The 14,595-nt window shown below is 37.8% G+C and overlaps 1 protein-coding gene across 5 annotated transcripts in view; it reads right to left on the bottom strand.

Annotated features, from left to right (window-relative positions):
* Positions 1–993: 993 nt before the first annotated feature.
* Positions 994–14,595, bottom strand: part of mtmr10 (myotubularin related protein 10) — a 41,967-nt gene continuing 28,365 nt past the window's right edge. For all 5 annotated transcript variants that reach the window (XM_062027874.1, XM_062027887.1, XM_062027882.1 and 2 more), the window contains 2 exons: positions 14,307–14,489; positions 994–3,063 (listed from right to left, as the gene is read on the bottom strand). In XM_062027874.1, the coding sequence (XP_061883858.1) occupies positions 2,455–3,063; positions 14,307–14,489 (792 nt within the window). In that variant the 3' untranslated portion in view covers positions 994–2,454. The remainder of the gene's footprint in view (positions 3,064–14,306; positions 14,490–14,595) is intronic.

The following is a 14,595-nucleotide window of genomic DNA, read 5'->3' as shown; positions in this document are numbered from 1 at the left end:
CTGATGTACTCAAACTGATCCATGATCCCTGGTATGTGATAAATAGGACCAAAACCATAGTACGAGAAACATCCCCATATGATGCTTGCTTCACCGTCTTCACTGTGTACTGGGGCTTGAATTCAGTGTTTGCAGGACATCTGACAAACTGTCTGTGGCCCTTAGACCCAAAAAGAACAATCTTACTCTCATCAGTCCACAAATATTACACCATATATTTTTAGGCCAGTCAATGTGTTCTTTGGCCAATTGTAACCGCTTCAGCACACGTCTCTAATTTTTAACAATGGGACTTTGCGGGGGCTTCTTGCTGGTAGCTTGGCTTCACATAGACGTGGTCTGATCGTTACAGTACTCACAGGCCATCTTAGATCTTCTTTGATCCTCCTGGAGCTGATCATTGGCTGAGCCTTTGCCATTTTGGTTATTCTCCCATCCATTCAAATAGTCCTTTTTCTTTTTCTTCCTCGCCTTTTCGGTTTTGGCTGCCATTTTAAAGCGTTTGATATAATTTTAGCTGAACAGCCTATCATTTCCTGCACTTCTTTATAAGTTTTCCCCTCTTTTATTAAATTCTTAATCAAAGAACGCTCTTCTTCTGAACAGTGTCTTGAACGACCCATTTTACTCTGTTTTTCCGAGGACAAATGCACAGCCAGCACATGCAGCGTCAGTTGCCATCATCCTTAAATAAGTGCCACTTGTTTAACACCTTTTTTTCCCCACATAATCAATGACCTCACTAATTGAACTACGCACTACTACTTTTTTTAACATGCCTCTTTCAGTAAATGATTCAGTTTCACAGAATCAGCAGCATGCACGTCATGCCTGTTGGTTTTCTATAACTTTACTAAACATTCTAGAAACTTACTGGCAGTGTAGAAGTTTAAATTCTAACAAAAACAGTGATTTATCTTGCTAGTGATGTGGGACTGCTATTATTTTGAACACAACTGTACATGGCAATGAAAAATGAGTCAGACAGCCACCTCAGCTGAAAAACAATGTATTAATTAGTCATTGGTACATGTTTGAGCCCCCTTCACTACCAGGAAAACCTTCTCAGTGCAGTACCTGTTAACAGTTTAAGACTTGATTCAAATCACCAGATACAGAGTATGATTCTGAAATCCTCCTAAGGCACTGAAGCCTAAGAAAAGCCATTGCCCTACACTTAGAGATAATTTGCATAATGTGAATAAATAAAAAGTACTGCTATTCAATATCGAACTGAGTCACAGTGGAGACACAGTTGTCATACAATACAGCAGAGGATAGTCAAATCCATGAAAAGGGTGAAAAAATACATCACATAAATTAGTATTAGTTATGTCTAGTACCATTGCTCAAAATATTAACTGAAACATTTAAGCATATACAATATGTATTAAAAAAAAGAAAAATAATAATCAACCATCTTTAAACAAAATAGAGTAAAATGTGCAATTAATAGCATTCTTGCAGGGCAGATGCCACACTCACTCCAGCACATAATTGCCAAAGAATATTACATTTATGGGTCATTCTGATATTAGATACTACAAGCTTATCAACACCTTTTTAGAGCATCACACTGATAAATCAATTTACTATTTCACAAACCACTCTTTGGTTCAGCAGTTAGAAAAAAAAGACTGGTTAATAGCTTAAGGCCTCTAAGGGGCTCTCAAATGAAAGACAATATTAACCTCGGATTGAAGTCATAACAAATTACATTTTCCCCTTTAAGTGTGAATGTTTTTCTATGTTTGCTATAAAGAGCTAAAAATGACACCCTGAATTCACACTATGTGCTAAAACACAGAAATAGCCTAACACAAGCAATAGAACTTGCAAGTAGCTTGAAGTTTACACGCTCTCACACAGACATTAACCATTACATTCAACTGACAAAGTTCCATCTTGCTTCCACCTCTTGGCGCAAGTTAGTAGTGTTATGTTGAGTTGTGTTCCTTTGAGAATTGAGGAATAAAGGCCAAAGTTGAAGATCTTCAATACATTTCATGGAAGGGACACTTTGAAATCAGTGTAGAAAAAATAATCATTGTTGCTACATCAATCCCACATATTAATGAGCACATAATCCTATCATAAATTCCCTATATGCAGCATTTGATGATCATAAAATATTACAAAAGAGCTGTTGGCTTAAGAAAAATTTAAGGGAGATTTGAGTGTGAAAATAAACCAAAATCAATGTTTTCACAGCATGAGGGCACAGTAGCCATGGGGAAGATGTACTGTACCTCTCCATTCTAAATTGTTAAACTTGTATGGTGGAGGAAACTGTTGATGCTCAAGTTAAAAAAAAAAAAAGATCCTCAGATTTTGATGCTGCATCAATAATACAAATTGTTGCATACAAAGAATAAAGAAGTAAGAAATTATTTCTCTATTAGTCATCTGAATATTTAAGAAAGTGGTAACAGGAATTTAAATAAGCATAGATTTTTAGAAGGAGTCATTAGCAAGCGTCTCTGTGGACAGCCAGATCCTCGCCCCATTCAGAAATTTGCTGATAGGGGTCCCGTGGATACTGCGGCGGCACAGGTTTCCGACAGGGGTGAAAGGGAAGGTGGAGGAAAGGAATTCTGGAGGGAAATCCGTTGGGGAAGCTGCCTTAAAGTACATCCGCCTTTGGGCAGCAGGGGGCCCTCTTGGACTCGGGTGAGGTGTGCCACCTGGAGTAGGTGCCTTGTACTGCCTGAGGTGGTCCCGTAACATTTCTATTTCATCCACCAGCTGGGAGAGCTTGTGGTACGCAGTGATGGATCCTCCCATAGGAATGCAGGCTTCTGGCACCCAGCGGAGAAAGTAGAGCTTCCAGAGGGTCACGTGAGAGGGCGTGAGCAGCGGAATCAAAAGACCCTGTTGGTCGGCAGGGCGAGAGAACCAGTCCCTAGAGAAACGCTCAGACGGGCTCTCTACCACTTCTTTCATCACTGAGAACTCTGGCTTTAGCTCTGACCCCAAAGAGCCTCGTCGGGTAAGACCATCCGCGGCGCCTCTCAGTCCATTACGCAGGGATACAGAGGCCCCTCGCAAGATGGAACCATATTTCTGTCAGAAGAAAACATTCATGAAGGAGAGAAAGTGATGTGTTATTTGTTTATGTGTTACATGTTAGGACTGTACGATTAATTGACATTGAATCGACATTGAGGTTTTAATTAGTGCGATAAATAACCCAAGAGGCAGAGGTTCTTTTTTCTTTCTCCTCCATCACCGGCATTTGAGTGAGAGACATGTTTGCCAATCAGAACTGTTGAGCCCTGTGTCCTTTGCCTCCTAGCCAATCAAATGTGTTTAAGGAAACAGCAAGGAGGCAGCCAGTACGCTAATAACAAACACCACTTGCTCCTTGGAAAAAGTTTTAATGATGACTGGGCCTTAGCCGATTCTCAATAAGTCAATCAATCGAACAATAAATGAAAATGAAGTGGAAATACTTCGCCCGCATCAATAAACCGCTATATCCATGTGTGTATGTTTTCTTAGGCAAAGAGGTAGAAAGAGAAAGAGGTCTCACTATCTGCATCCTTTTCTGCACCTGAGTGCGTTTATTTAACAGTAGAACTAACTGAACAGAGTGAGCCTTCTTCTCAGTTACAATCTTTGAGTCAGTGGGCTAAACGAAAGACCATCGCTTACACACACAGGAAGCACAAGGACATTGCCTCCCTCCTTGCAACTGACTAGTGAGAAATTCCGCAAAGTAACAAAAATTATAAGGAAAAAAAATGAGTACAAAGCCAAATGTCCCGTTGTGGGAATATATCAGCTTCAACCCAGATGGGTAGCATGAGCCCATCAACACTGACGAATGAGCGAGAATGCCATGATGAAAAAAAAAAGACAATCCGGCATAGTTTTTTTCAACTGGGAAAAAAAGGCACTTTAAGATGTTCAATATTTATTTCAGTTACATTTTTGTTTACAGAAATGAGAGTCCATGTAATTGTTTTTGATTATTTATTTAGAATAACTATAAGTTGTTTACCTTCCAATTAGAGTACAATGGTAAACAATTTTACAGTAATAAGAAATAAGTAGGGATGTCCGATAAAGGCTTTTTGCCGATATCCGATATTGTCCAACTCTTAATTACCGATACCGATATCAACCGATACCGATATTAACCGATACCGCTATATATACAGTCGTGGAATTAACACATTATTATGCCTAATTTGGAAAACCAGGTATGGTGAAGATTAGGGATGATGTTTGATAAGAAATTATCGAGTTCGAGTCTATTATCGAATCCTCTTATCGAACCGATTCCTTATCGATTCTCTTATCGAGTCCAGATAGGTTGTTGTATATGGAAAAAAACACACATTTGGTTTAACAAAAGCTCACTTTTATTATATAAGAAAACAATTTAATCTAAAAAAAAAATATTGACTGTTGCCCCCCTAAAAAAAAAAAAAAATATTGACTGTTGTTACCCAAAGTATATTAAGTGGGATTTTTCAGAAAAACAAATATATAAGGTAACACAAAAACAACCTGTCTCTGTGATCACTATAGGTGTATAAATAATACTAGTGTTAAATAAAATCAGTCCCTTGGGCACAAAACTGGAAATAATACAGCTCTCCAAAAAGTGCAATTCTGCTGCTATTTGACATAACTGTTTGTTATGATGCTTTGACATTTTTGCACTTTATTTCTTTATTGAAAGAAAATTCTATGAATAGAAAAGTTGTTTGCAAATGTGGTTACAATGCTAAAAAATGAAAAGTTAAAGCTAAAAAAAGAAGTACACTTTATTGAGTTAACATTATTTCTTTATAGGGGGAAAGATGTTATGAGCTAGGGAATATAACAACTACACTACCCATCATGCAACGGGAGTGACGAGCATGCGAGGTAGCCCCGAAAAGTGTTGTTGCATGTAGTCACCCGTGAAAGTAAACGTCAAGAACTCAGCCAACACGCCTCGTCTGCATTATTTATAATTAGACAGACAACACATATACAGTGTGATTTTGTTTTTTTTACAAGGAAAGAAAAACAAAAGTTGAAAAAGGGAGATCATGTCTCATATGTATGTGCTGCGGTTGCTATAAGAACGTTGCGACAGCTGCCGTAAAGGAGGTGCGTTGCTATGTTTCCGGTTGGTCGTAAAAGTGTTCGTCATGTGTTTGTAGTCTGCTCAAATCTCCCAGTAAAGTTATTCATTGGATTATACCTTTTGTTTTGAACTTTATTACACATTGGAGCGCTTTTTCCCGTCCATTTTTTTCCTGCTTTCGCTATCTGCGCTTAATGACCGAGCTACGTGACTGATTTCTTGTGATGTCACACGGAGCATTTCTGGTCGGGACGGGATTCGTTCCGAGGGGTTCGAATATAGAACCAACTCTTTTTCTTTACTATAGTGGTCTCGATAACGGGTACCGGTTTTTAAAAAGGGATTCGAGTCCGAGGACTCGGTTCTTTTCTTATCGAACAACCGGGAAAACTGGTTTCGAGTATCATCCCTAGTGAAGATAAGGTCCTTTTTTTTTAAATTAATAAAATAATATGAATAAATTAAAAACATTTTCTTGAATAAAAAAGAAAGTAAAACAATATAAAAACAGTTATATAGAAACTAGTAATTAATGAAAATGAGTAAAATTAACTGTTAAAGGTTAGTACAATTGTTGGACCAGCAGCACGCACAGTCATGTGTGCTTACGGACTGTATCCCTTGCAGACTGTATTGATATTTAATGTAGGAACCAGAATATTAATAACAGAAAGAAACAACCCTTTTGTGTGAATGAGTGTAAATGGGGGAGGGAGGTTTTTTGGGTTGGTGTACTAAATGTAAGTGTATCTTGTGTTTTTTATGTTGATTTAATAAAAAATAAAAAAAATTAATTAAAAAAAGATACCGATAATCAAAAAAACGATACCGATAATTTCTGATATTACATTTTAAAGCATTTATCGGACATCTCTAGAAATAAGTTTATATCCTTTAAATTGGTGACTTGCATTATTACTATATATTATGATGACATGAAATTATAAACACTATAGTTTTGATCAGTTATCTATTCAGTTTAAGAGCATGATGTAGACAAAAGCTCTGACTGTGTCTGCATAAAGCCAAATATTTTTGAAAGAAAAGTATCACACATTCAGGCATGTGAGCAGCCTTTGAGAAAAAAAGAGGAAAACTGACAAAAAAGAGGAACATTTCTATCATCACAAACTGCTGCCACGCAAACCCGCAAGAAAAGTTTGAAAATCAAAACTACATTTCCTGCAATTGGGTGCATTTCTACACTATATTTTACCTTTATTTATTCTCATCTATACCAAACTCTTTTGGCTGTCTTTTTGACACTTACATGTCCAATGTTTTGTTTTGTTTTTTTAGTAGATCATTTACTAACATTATCGTCATTGAAAATGTAAAGTCAAATTCTACAACGTGCATTCAAAGAACTCAGAAAACATTTCCCATTTTGCAACTCTATCCTGAAGCCACGCCTCAGGTAATATACTTCCGCTGTTGTGACCTCTGTTTACAAGCAGTCATGTCAAAAATATACCTTTTGCTGGCTACTAATAAATGCTCTACAACTACAATTGCTGCGGAACCAATAGTGTTCGAATTGTAATCATCCAAATATGATTAGCAGTAGAGCCAACGCAGGCGACAAAATGTAAGATAGCTACATGATGCTAACTCACGAGCTTGTTTCGGTGTTACCGAGATTGGCTCCCTGTCCTGCAGCTCAGTGCAGCATTTAGGCAAGAGGAACAGTGAGTGCCTGCGGCTGAGGGGAGCATTCAACAAATTTTGTTTGGATCGTATTTGTTTTTGCTATATTTCATTTAAAAACCATGGAAATGATATTTTGACGCGGAAATGTTTAAGAAGGCGCATTTCCGCGTTTTCAATGACATTTCACATGCCTGCATATTGTTCTAATGTGTGGCACCTTGAGATTAGAATATGTTGATTGACAGTCTAAAAGTAAAATGTCTTCTTTCACTCGCTATTTTCACAGTTCTATGTACGAAATATAAAAATCAGAAATCGAATCGCAATCGAAGTTTGGAAAGAAAAATCGCAATTACGTTTTTCTCAAAATCTTGCAGCCGTTTTACATGTCTTGAATTGGATATCTTGAATACATTGGGTCCCCACCTATTTATGATTCAGCTTTCAAAGACCCGCATATTTGTGAATTTATGATCAAATGATATTTTCTTAAATTTGTGGGAAAACACCTCCCATCAGTGCTTTTTTTTCTCGTTAAAAATCATTATATTTTCGCAAAAAACATCTTATTTACTCCAAGGGCCTGGTTTACTAAAGGTTTGTGTGTACTAAAACACGTGCAAACTTAATAGCACGCGTAAAACTGATCAACTCGAGAATGCCATCTATTAAGTTTTCACTTGAATTTAGTCAGAATTTATTTTCTTGATGTGAATGTAGTTAAAAATGAACACTTGAACACGAGCGCGTACAGGAAAAAGACTGACACTAACAGTTTTTTAAACTATTCTAATTTCCACCCACCTGCTCTGAAGAAAGGTCTCCCATATAGTCAATTATTAAGAGTCAGGAGGATCTGTAATACGGACATTGCTTTTGAGGAACAAGCTGGGGAACTTTGCAATCGTTTTTTAGTGAAAGGATATGATAGAAAAATTCTTGATCAATCTTTGATCAAGGTGAGGAATATTGATAGGAAGTCTTTATTGAAATCGAGTGTTTGTTCCTCCAATTCGCCAGGCTTAGTTTGTGCTACTAAGTTTTCTAATATTACTGGGGATCTAAAGGATTGCATTTAAAGCGTGATCCTCAGATAGGTCATGTATTTCAGGAGGTCCCCATTTTTGCTCATAAACGTGTCAGAGCAGATTGTTTTATTCGTCCACGTTACAAACGGAGTACCCTAAAGGGATGAACGAGGAGTTGCTTTTGGGATGTTTTCTATAATGGTTTTCATTGAAGTTGTTTATATGCATATCATGTATTTCATATATATTTTTTGTGGATTGATGTATGGCTTCCAGTTGGAGCATCATTTTAATAAATGATAAATGGGTTGTACTTGTATAGCGCTTTTCTACCTTCAAGGTACTCAAAGCGCTTTGACAGTATTTCCACATTTACCCATTCACACACACATTCACACACTGATGGCGGGAGCTGCCATGCAAGGCGCTAACCAGCAGCCATCAGAGGCAAAGGGTGAAGTGTCTTGCCCAAGGACACAACGGACATGACTAGGAAGGTAGAAGGTGGGAATTGAACCCCAGTAACCATTTTGGTACTTTATTAGTATTATATTATTAATAGAGGGAGCTATAGTTATTCTAGCGCTTTATTTATTTTTTTCACTGTGCTGATGAGCTAAGTCTCCTTTCATTATAATGGTTGCCCACACATTTTTTTTTATTGCTTTATTTATTTTCCTATGATACTGTACTGAGTCTTAAAGGCCTACTGAAACCCACTACTACCAACCACGCAGTCTGATAGTTTATATATCAATGATGAAATCTTAACATTGCAACACATGCCAATACGGCCGGGTTAACTTATAAAGTGCAATTTAAAAATTCCCGCCACACTTCCGGTTGAAAAACTCCTTTGGATATGATTTATGCGCGTGACGTCACAAAAGCAACGGAAGTGGTTGGACCCCATCGGACCCGATAGAAAAGCCTCTTGTTTTCTTCGACAAAATTCCACAGTATTCTGGACATCTGTGTTGGTGAATCTTTTGCAATTTGTTTAATGAACAATGGAGACTGCAAAGAAGAACGTTGTAGGTGGGATCGATCGGTTTCTTAGCGGCTAAGTACAATACTGTAATATCTGTGATATTTGCATTAGTGTACTGTGTCTTTAAGGGTTTGGGGAATGCGCATGCGCGAGTGAGTTGGCGGAGAACTTGAGTGTGTGTGAGCGTGAGTTGTTAATAAAAAGATTGAGCAGCGCTTCCTCGTCTGTGTGACTCCTTCTCCACTGCGGGGCATTACAATACTTACAGCAACACAACAAGGACTACTTACTACGCCTAGCCGATGCTTGCCGCCAAACCCACGGATGAAGTCCTTCGTCGTGCCGTTGGTCGCTGGAATGCAGGTGAGCACGGCTGTTGATGGGTTTCTATCTTCATTTGAGAACGATGCTATCGCGCTAGCTCAGTAGCTAAGTGTGTCACCGATGTATTGTCTTGGAGATAAGTCACTTTAAATGTCCATTTCGCGTGCTCGACTCTCATTTTCAAGAGGATATAGTATCCGAGGTGGTTTAAAATACAAATCTGTGATCCACAATAGAAAAAGGAGAGAGTACATAGTTCTGTGAGGTCCGGTTGCTAAGTTGCTAAGTTAGCTTCAATGGCGTCGTTAGCACAGCATTGTTAACCTTCGCCAGCCTGGAAAGCATTAACCGTGTATTTACATGTCCACGGCTTAATAGTATTGTTGATTTTCTATCTATCCTTCCAGTCAGGGGTTTATTTTTTTTGTTTCTATATGCAGTTAAAGCACGATGCTATCACGTTAGCTCGTAGATAAAGCATTTCGCCGATGTATTGTCGTGGAGATAAAAGGCACTAAATGTCCATTTCGCGTTCTCGACTCTCATTTTCAAGAGGATATAGTATCCGAGGTGGTTTAAAATACAAATCCGTGATCCACAATAGAAAAAGGAGAGTGTGGAATCCAATGAGCCAGCTTGTACAGTTATGTTCATAATAATAGCAGTGTGTTTAAAAAGGTGTGTAAACCTCAAAATTCTTCAAATAAATTGTATTTTAATGAACACAAATGCATTGGGGAGACTGCACATTCTATTTCAAAGCCAGAAAATTGGAAAAAAGTAATTCAATTTGACAATATTTTACAGAAAGTCAAGAAATATAAAACAAAAAAATAGCAGTGTTGACATTTTTCTTTATAAAACTCAAATGTACTGTATGAACTAAGAAAGGCTTGCAGATTCAACTTTCCTTAGAATTATTAACTATAATTTAGTTGCATAACCACGGTTTCTGATAACTGCTTCACATCTGTGGCACATGGAGTCGACAGGTATTGCAGCCCAGGACAATTGTACTACGTTCCACAATTCCTCTGCATTTTTTGGTTTTGCCTCTTGAACAGCATTCTTTATGTCAGCCTACAAGTTTTCAATGGGATTAAGGTTCGGGGATTGTGCTGGCCACTCCATTACTTGAACTCTGTTTGTCTGTAACCATGATTTTACTCGCTTGCTGGTGTGTTTGGGGTCATTGTCTTGTTGAAACACCCATTTCAAGGGCATTTCCTCTTCAGCATACGGCAACATGACTTCTTTCAGTATTCTGATGTACTCAAACGGATCCATGATCCCTGGTACGCGATAAATAGGACCAACACCACAGTACGAGAAACATCCCCATATCATGATGCTTGCACCACCATGCTTCACCGTCTTCACTGTGTACTGGGGCTTGAATTCAGTGTTTGCAGGACGTCTGACAAACTGTCTGTGGCCCTTAGACCCAAAAAGAACAATCTTACTCTCATCAGTCCCCAAATTTTACGCCATTTCTTTTTAGGCTAGTCAGTGTGTTCTTTGGCAAATTGTAACCGCTTCAGCACACGTCTTTTTTTTAACAATGGGACTTTGCGGGGGCTTCTTGCTGCTAGCTTGGCTTCACATAGACGTGGTCTGATTGTTACAGTACTCACAGGCCATCTTAGATTTTCGTTGATCCTCCTGGAGCTGATCATTGGCTGAGCCTTTGCCATTTTGGTTATTCTCCCATCCATTTCAATAGTCGTTTTTCTTTTTCTTCCTCGCCTTTTTGGTTTTGGCTGCCATTTTAAAGTGTTTGATATCATTTTAGCTGAACAGCCTATCATTTTCTGCACTTCCTTATAGGTTTTCCCCTCTTTTATGAAATTCTTAATCAAAGAACGCTCTTCTTCTGAACAGTGTCTTCAACGACCCATTTTACTCTGTTTTTCCAAGGACAAATGCACAGCCAGCATATGCAGCGTCAGTTGCCTTGATCCTAAAATAAGGGCCACTTGTTTAACATATTTTTTTTTTACACATAATCAATGATGTCACTTATGGAACGCAGCACTGCTATTTTTTTGAACACGCCCCTTTCAGTAAATGATTCAGTTTCACAGAATCAGCAGCATGCACATCATTCCTGTTGGGTCTGTTGGTTTTCTATACCTTCACTAAACCTTCTAGAAACTTACTTGCAGTGTAGCAGTTGAAATTCTAACAAAAACAGTGATTTATCTTGCTAGTGATGTGGGACTGCTATTATTTTGAACACAACTGTACCTAAGTTACGGTCAGAGCGAAAAAAGATACGTCCATCGTTGCCTCTCAAGTCCTTCACTGTAACGTTCCTCATCTACGAATCTTTCATCCTCGCTCAAATTAATGGGGTAATCGTCACTTTCTCGGTCCGAATCTCTCTCGCTCCATTGTAAACAATGGGGAATTGTGAGGAATACTAGCTCCTGTGACGTCACGCTACTTCCGGTACAGGCAAGGCTTTTTTTTATCAGCGAGCAAAAGTTGCGAACTTTATCGTCGATTTTCTCTACTAAATCCTTTCAGCAAAAATATGGCAATATCGCGAAATGATCAAGTATGACACATAGAATGGATCTGCTATTCCCGTTTAAATTTTAAAAAATCATTTCAGTAGGCCTTTAATTTTGTTTGTACAATTTTCCATTTTGTCTATTATTTGTGCACTTTCATTTTTGAAGTTGTTCTTGATTTGTTATTTCAATTGATTGACCACAGCTGTGACTATTTAAGTGCATCACTTCCTGTTGAAAATTGCACACTGACGAAGACATTTTAAAAAACGGTTTATTTTTGGTAGCGTCTGCGCAGTTTGTATTAAAATTATTAGAAGGACAAGTGTTGCCGGCCTTGCTTTTTCTTTAATGTCGTAGCATGCCATCGCAGGGCGATATGTTACTACACTACAAAAACAGTACCTCAGTGTTTGCTCTTACAATAATAATATCGTTACAGCTCGGTTATTATACAGGTTACGGAACATTACTTAATTATTGTTGGGGGTTTTGGAAGGCATCTTTAGATTGATTTAGATGCATTATGGATTGCTCCCATTAGCTGGCTACCTAGAACGAGACGATTATTACAAATTAGAATGCAAAAAACCCCAAAGCAGGATCGTGAACGATAGACAAAATTACCCCCCAAAAAGTGTAGTTTCCCTTTAAATGGAAAAAAGCTTAATAGTTATTTTAATTTTTGTAACAGCCTAATGAGCAGCACAGTTACAGTATAAATACCTATTTCTGAATAAATTAGTCATCTTTATTGTTAGTTAGAGCCATTAAATAGGTTTATTCTTCATAATCCAATTAGTCGACTAATCGTTAAGATAATAATTGACTAGTCGACTATCAAAATAGTCATTAGTTACAGCCCTACAACATTGTTGTATGTGGCCCGTGAAAGCTTGGAAATAATGTGCGTCAATAAAGCACTTCATCTTTCATACAAAATGTATTTGTTCTTTTGACAGAAAAACTGCATATGCTGCATGTAATTGCATGTCTTTTAACTTAAATATTATTCTTAAATATTATTTGATCATGCAACAACCATTAACATACAGTATATTCCAAACAATATTTTTGTTTGAAAAAATAAAAACTTAAATACTGTATCTGCTTGTCTCCCTGGCTTGTGATTTCAAAGCAAGGTATCTATCAATTTGTTCATTCAAAAATATAATCCAATACGTTGGTAATCGTATAATAATATCATGAAGCGATTGCAAATTAACATTAATATATTTATTGTTACACGAAGCCCTCTGTAAGATGGCAGCACTCTGTGTGGCAGAAGCAGCACTAGCTTTCGACTGTCAACTCAAAATTTGCAGCAAAGTGAATGAATGAATTCAGGGAATCTGCATGTTTGGACAACTAAAATGTAAGATTTTTTAAAGACCATAATTAATAAGATTTAAGACCATTTCATATCTACATTGACAAAAAAGTGAAAAGACATGAAGGGAAATTGTAGGCCCAGAATTAATTGTAAGAATATGATTTCATCCACTGCTATTTCACATCGGAAAACAAAATGCTTAAACACCAGAAAGCTCTTTTCTACTTATTTATTATTGTTATGTTCCCTTTCACTGCAATGTTCACAGATGCAGCCCTCCACGAAGGCTCCATATCTGGGTCCTGACGAGAGTTGTGACGTCGGTGAAAACAATATACACTACCGTTCAAAAGTTTGGGGTCACATTGAAATGTCCTTATTTTTGAAGGAAAAACACTGTACTTTTCAATGAAGATAACTTTAAAGAAATACACTCTATACATTGCTAATGTGGTAAATGACTATTCTAGCTGAAATTGTCTGGTTTTTGGTGCAATATCTACATAGGTGTATAGAGGCCCATTTTCAGCAACTATCACTCCAGTGTTGTAATGGTACAATGTGTTTGCTCATTGGCTCAGAAGGCTAATTGATGATTAGAAAACCCTTGTGCAATCATGTTCACACATCTGAAAACAGTTTAGCTCGTTACAGAAGCTACAAAACTGACCTTCCTTTGAGCAGATTGAGTTTCTGGAGCATCACATTTGTGGGGTCAATTAAACGCTCACAATGGCCAGAAAAAGAGAACTTTCATCTGAAACTTGACAGTCTATTCTTGTTCTTAGAAATGAAGGCTATTCCACAAAATTGTTTGGGTGACCCCAAACTTTTGAACGGTAGTGTACGTTACCATCCATAGATATTCCCATCCACCGGCTTCAATCGTGCATTTAATTGTTTATTATGGAGCCACAAATCATATAACTTGCACTTACCTAACTTTGGGCTTTCATAATCTCTGCTGCTAGCTAAGCTCCGCTGTAATGTACCTCTGTGTGCGCACAGCACAGTCGCTGGTTTATCAATTCTGACCGGGCTGCACAGGTTTTGTAGATCCGAATGGTGCCCTCAAAACGTTTATGCTTTTGTTTTAAAATAAACATTACGTTAATATATTTTTAAGACCTTTCATGGTCAGATTTAAGCCATTTAATGAGATATTGATAGAATTATAGACATTTTAGGTCTTAACTTTTATTTATTTGATTTTACACTTTTTAAGACCCTGCCGATACCCTGTATTATCATAAATCATGACAGGATTATGCAGACATGCACTGGAGAAACGCCTGCATCATTCTGGACAGCGTCATGTTCTCCTATCCATCATTCTTCATTTGTTCTTCAGCAGACATGAAAAGCTTTGGTTATTGCTTACCTTTGTGCGCCTAAAGCATTTCACTTCCCCATTGAGAACACAGGAAGCTCCTTTGCCAACATACATGGGGTTATTGAAGAGAGTTTGGTCTTTCAAGGAGAATTGCTGTGACCAGTTCCAAACAGGGGGGAAGTACACGACTGGGTCCTCCCCTTGCGGGATCGCTTTGTTCCTAGCAAAGTCCTGCCAAAATGAGACAAGATAATTCATGTCTTCCTGTAAGCTGAATGTCTTCCTGTCAGTGATAAAACATGCACAGAAGGAAAACATAATGTCCAACAACTGACAT

The sequence above is a fragment of the Entelurus aequoreus genome, linkage group LG02 (genome assembly GCF_033978785.1).
Source record: "Entelurus aequoreus isolate RoL-2023_Sb linkage group LG02, RoL_Eaeq_v1.1, whole genome shotgun sequence".
NCBI classification, from domain to species: Eukaryota; Metazoa; Chordata; class Actinopteri; order Syngnathiformes; family Syngnathidae; genus Entelurus; species Entelurus aequoreus.
Note: the sequence above shows the minus strand (reverse complement) of the source record. Positions and strands in the feature narration are given on the sequence as shown.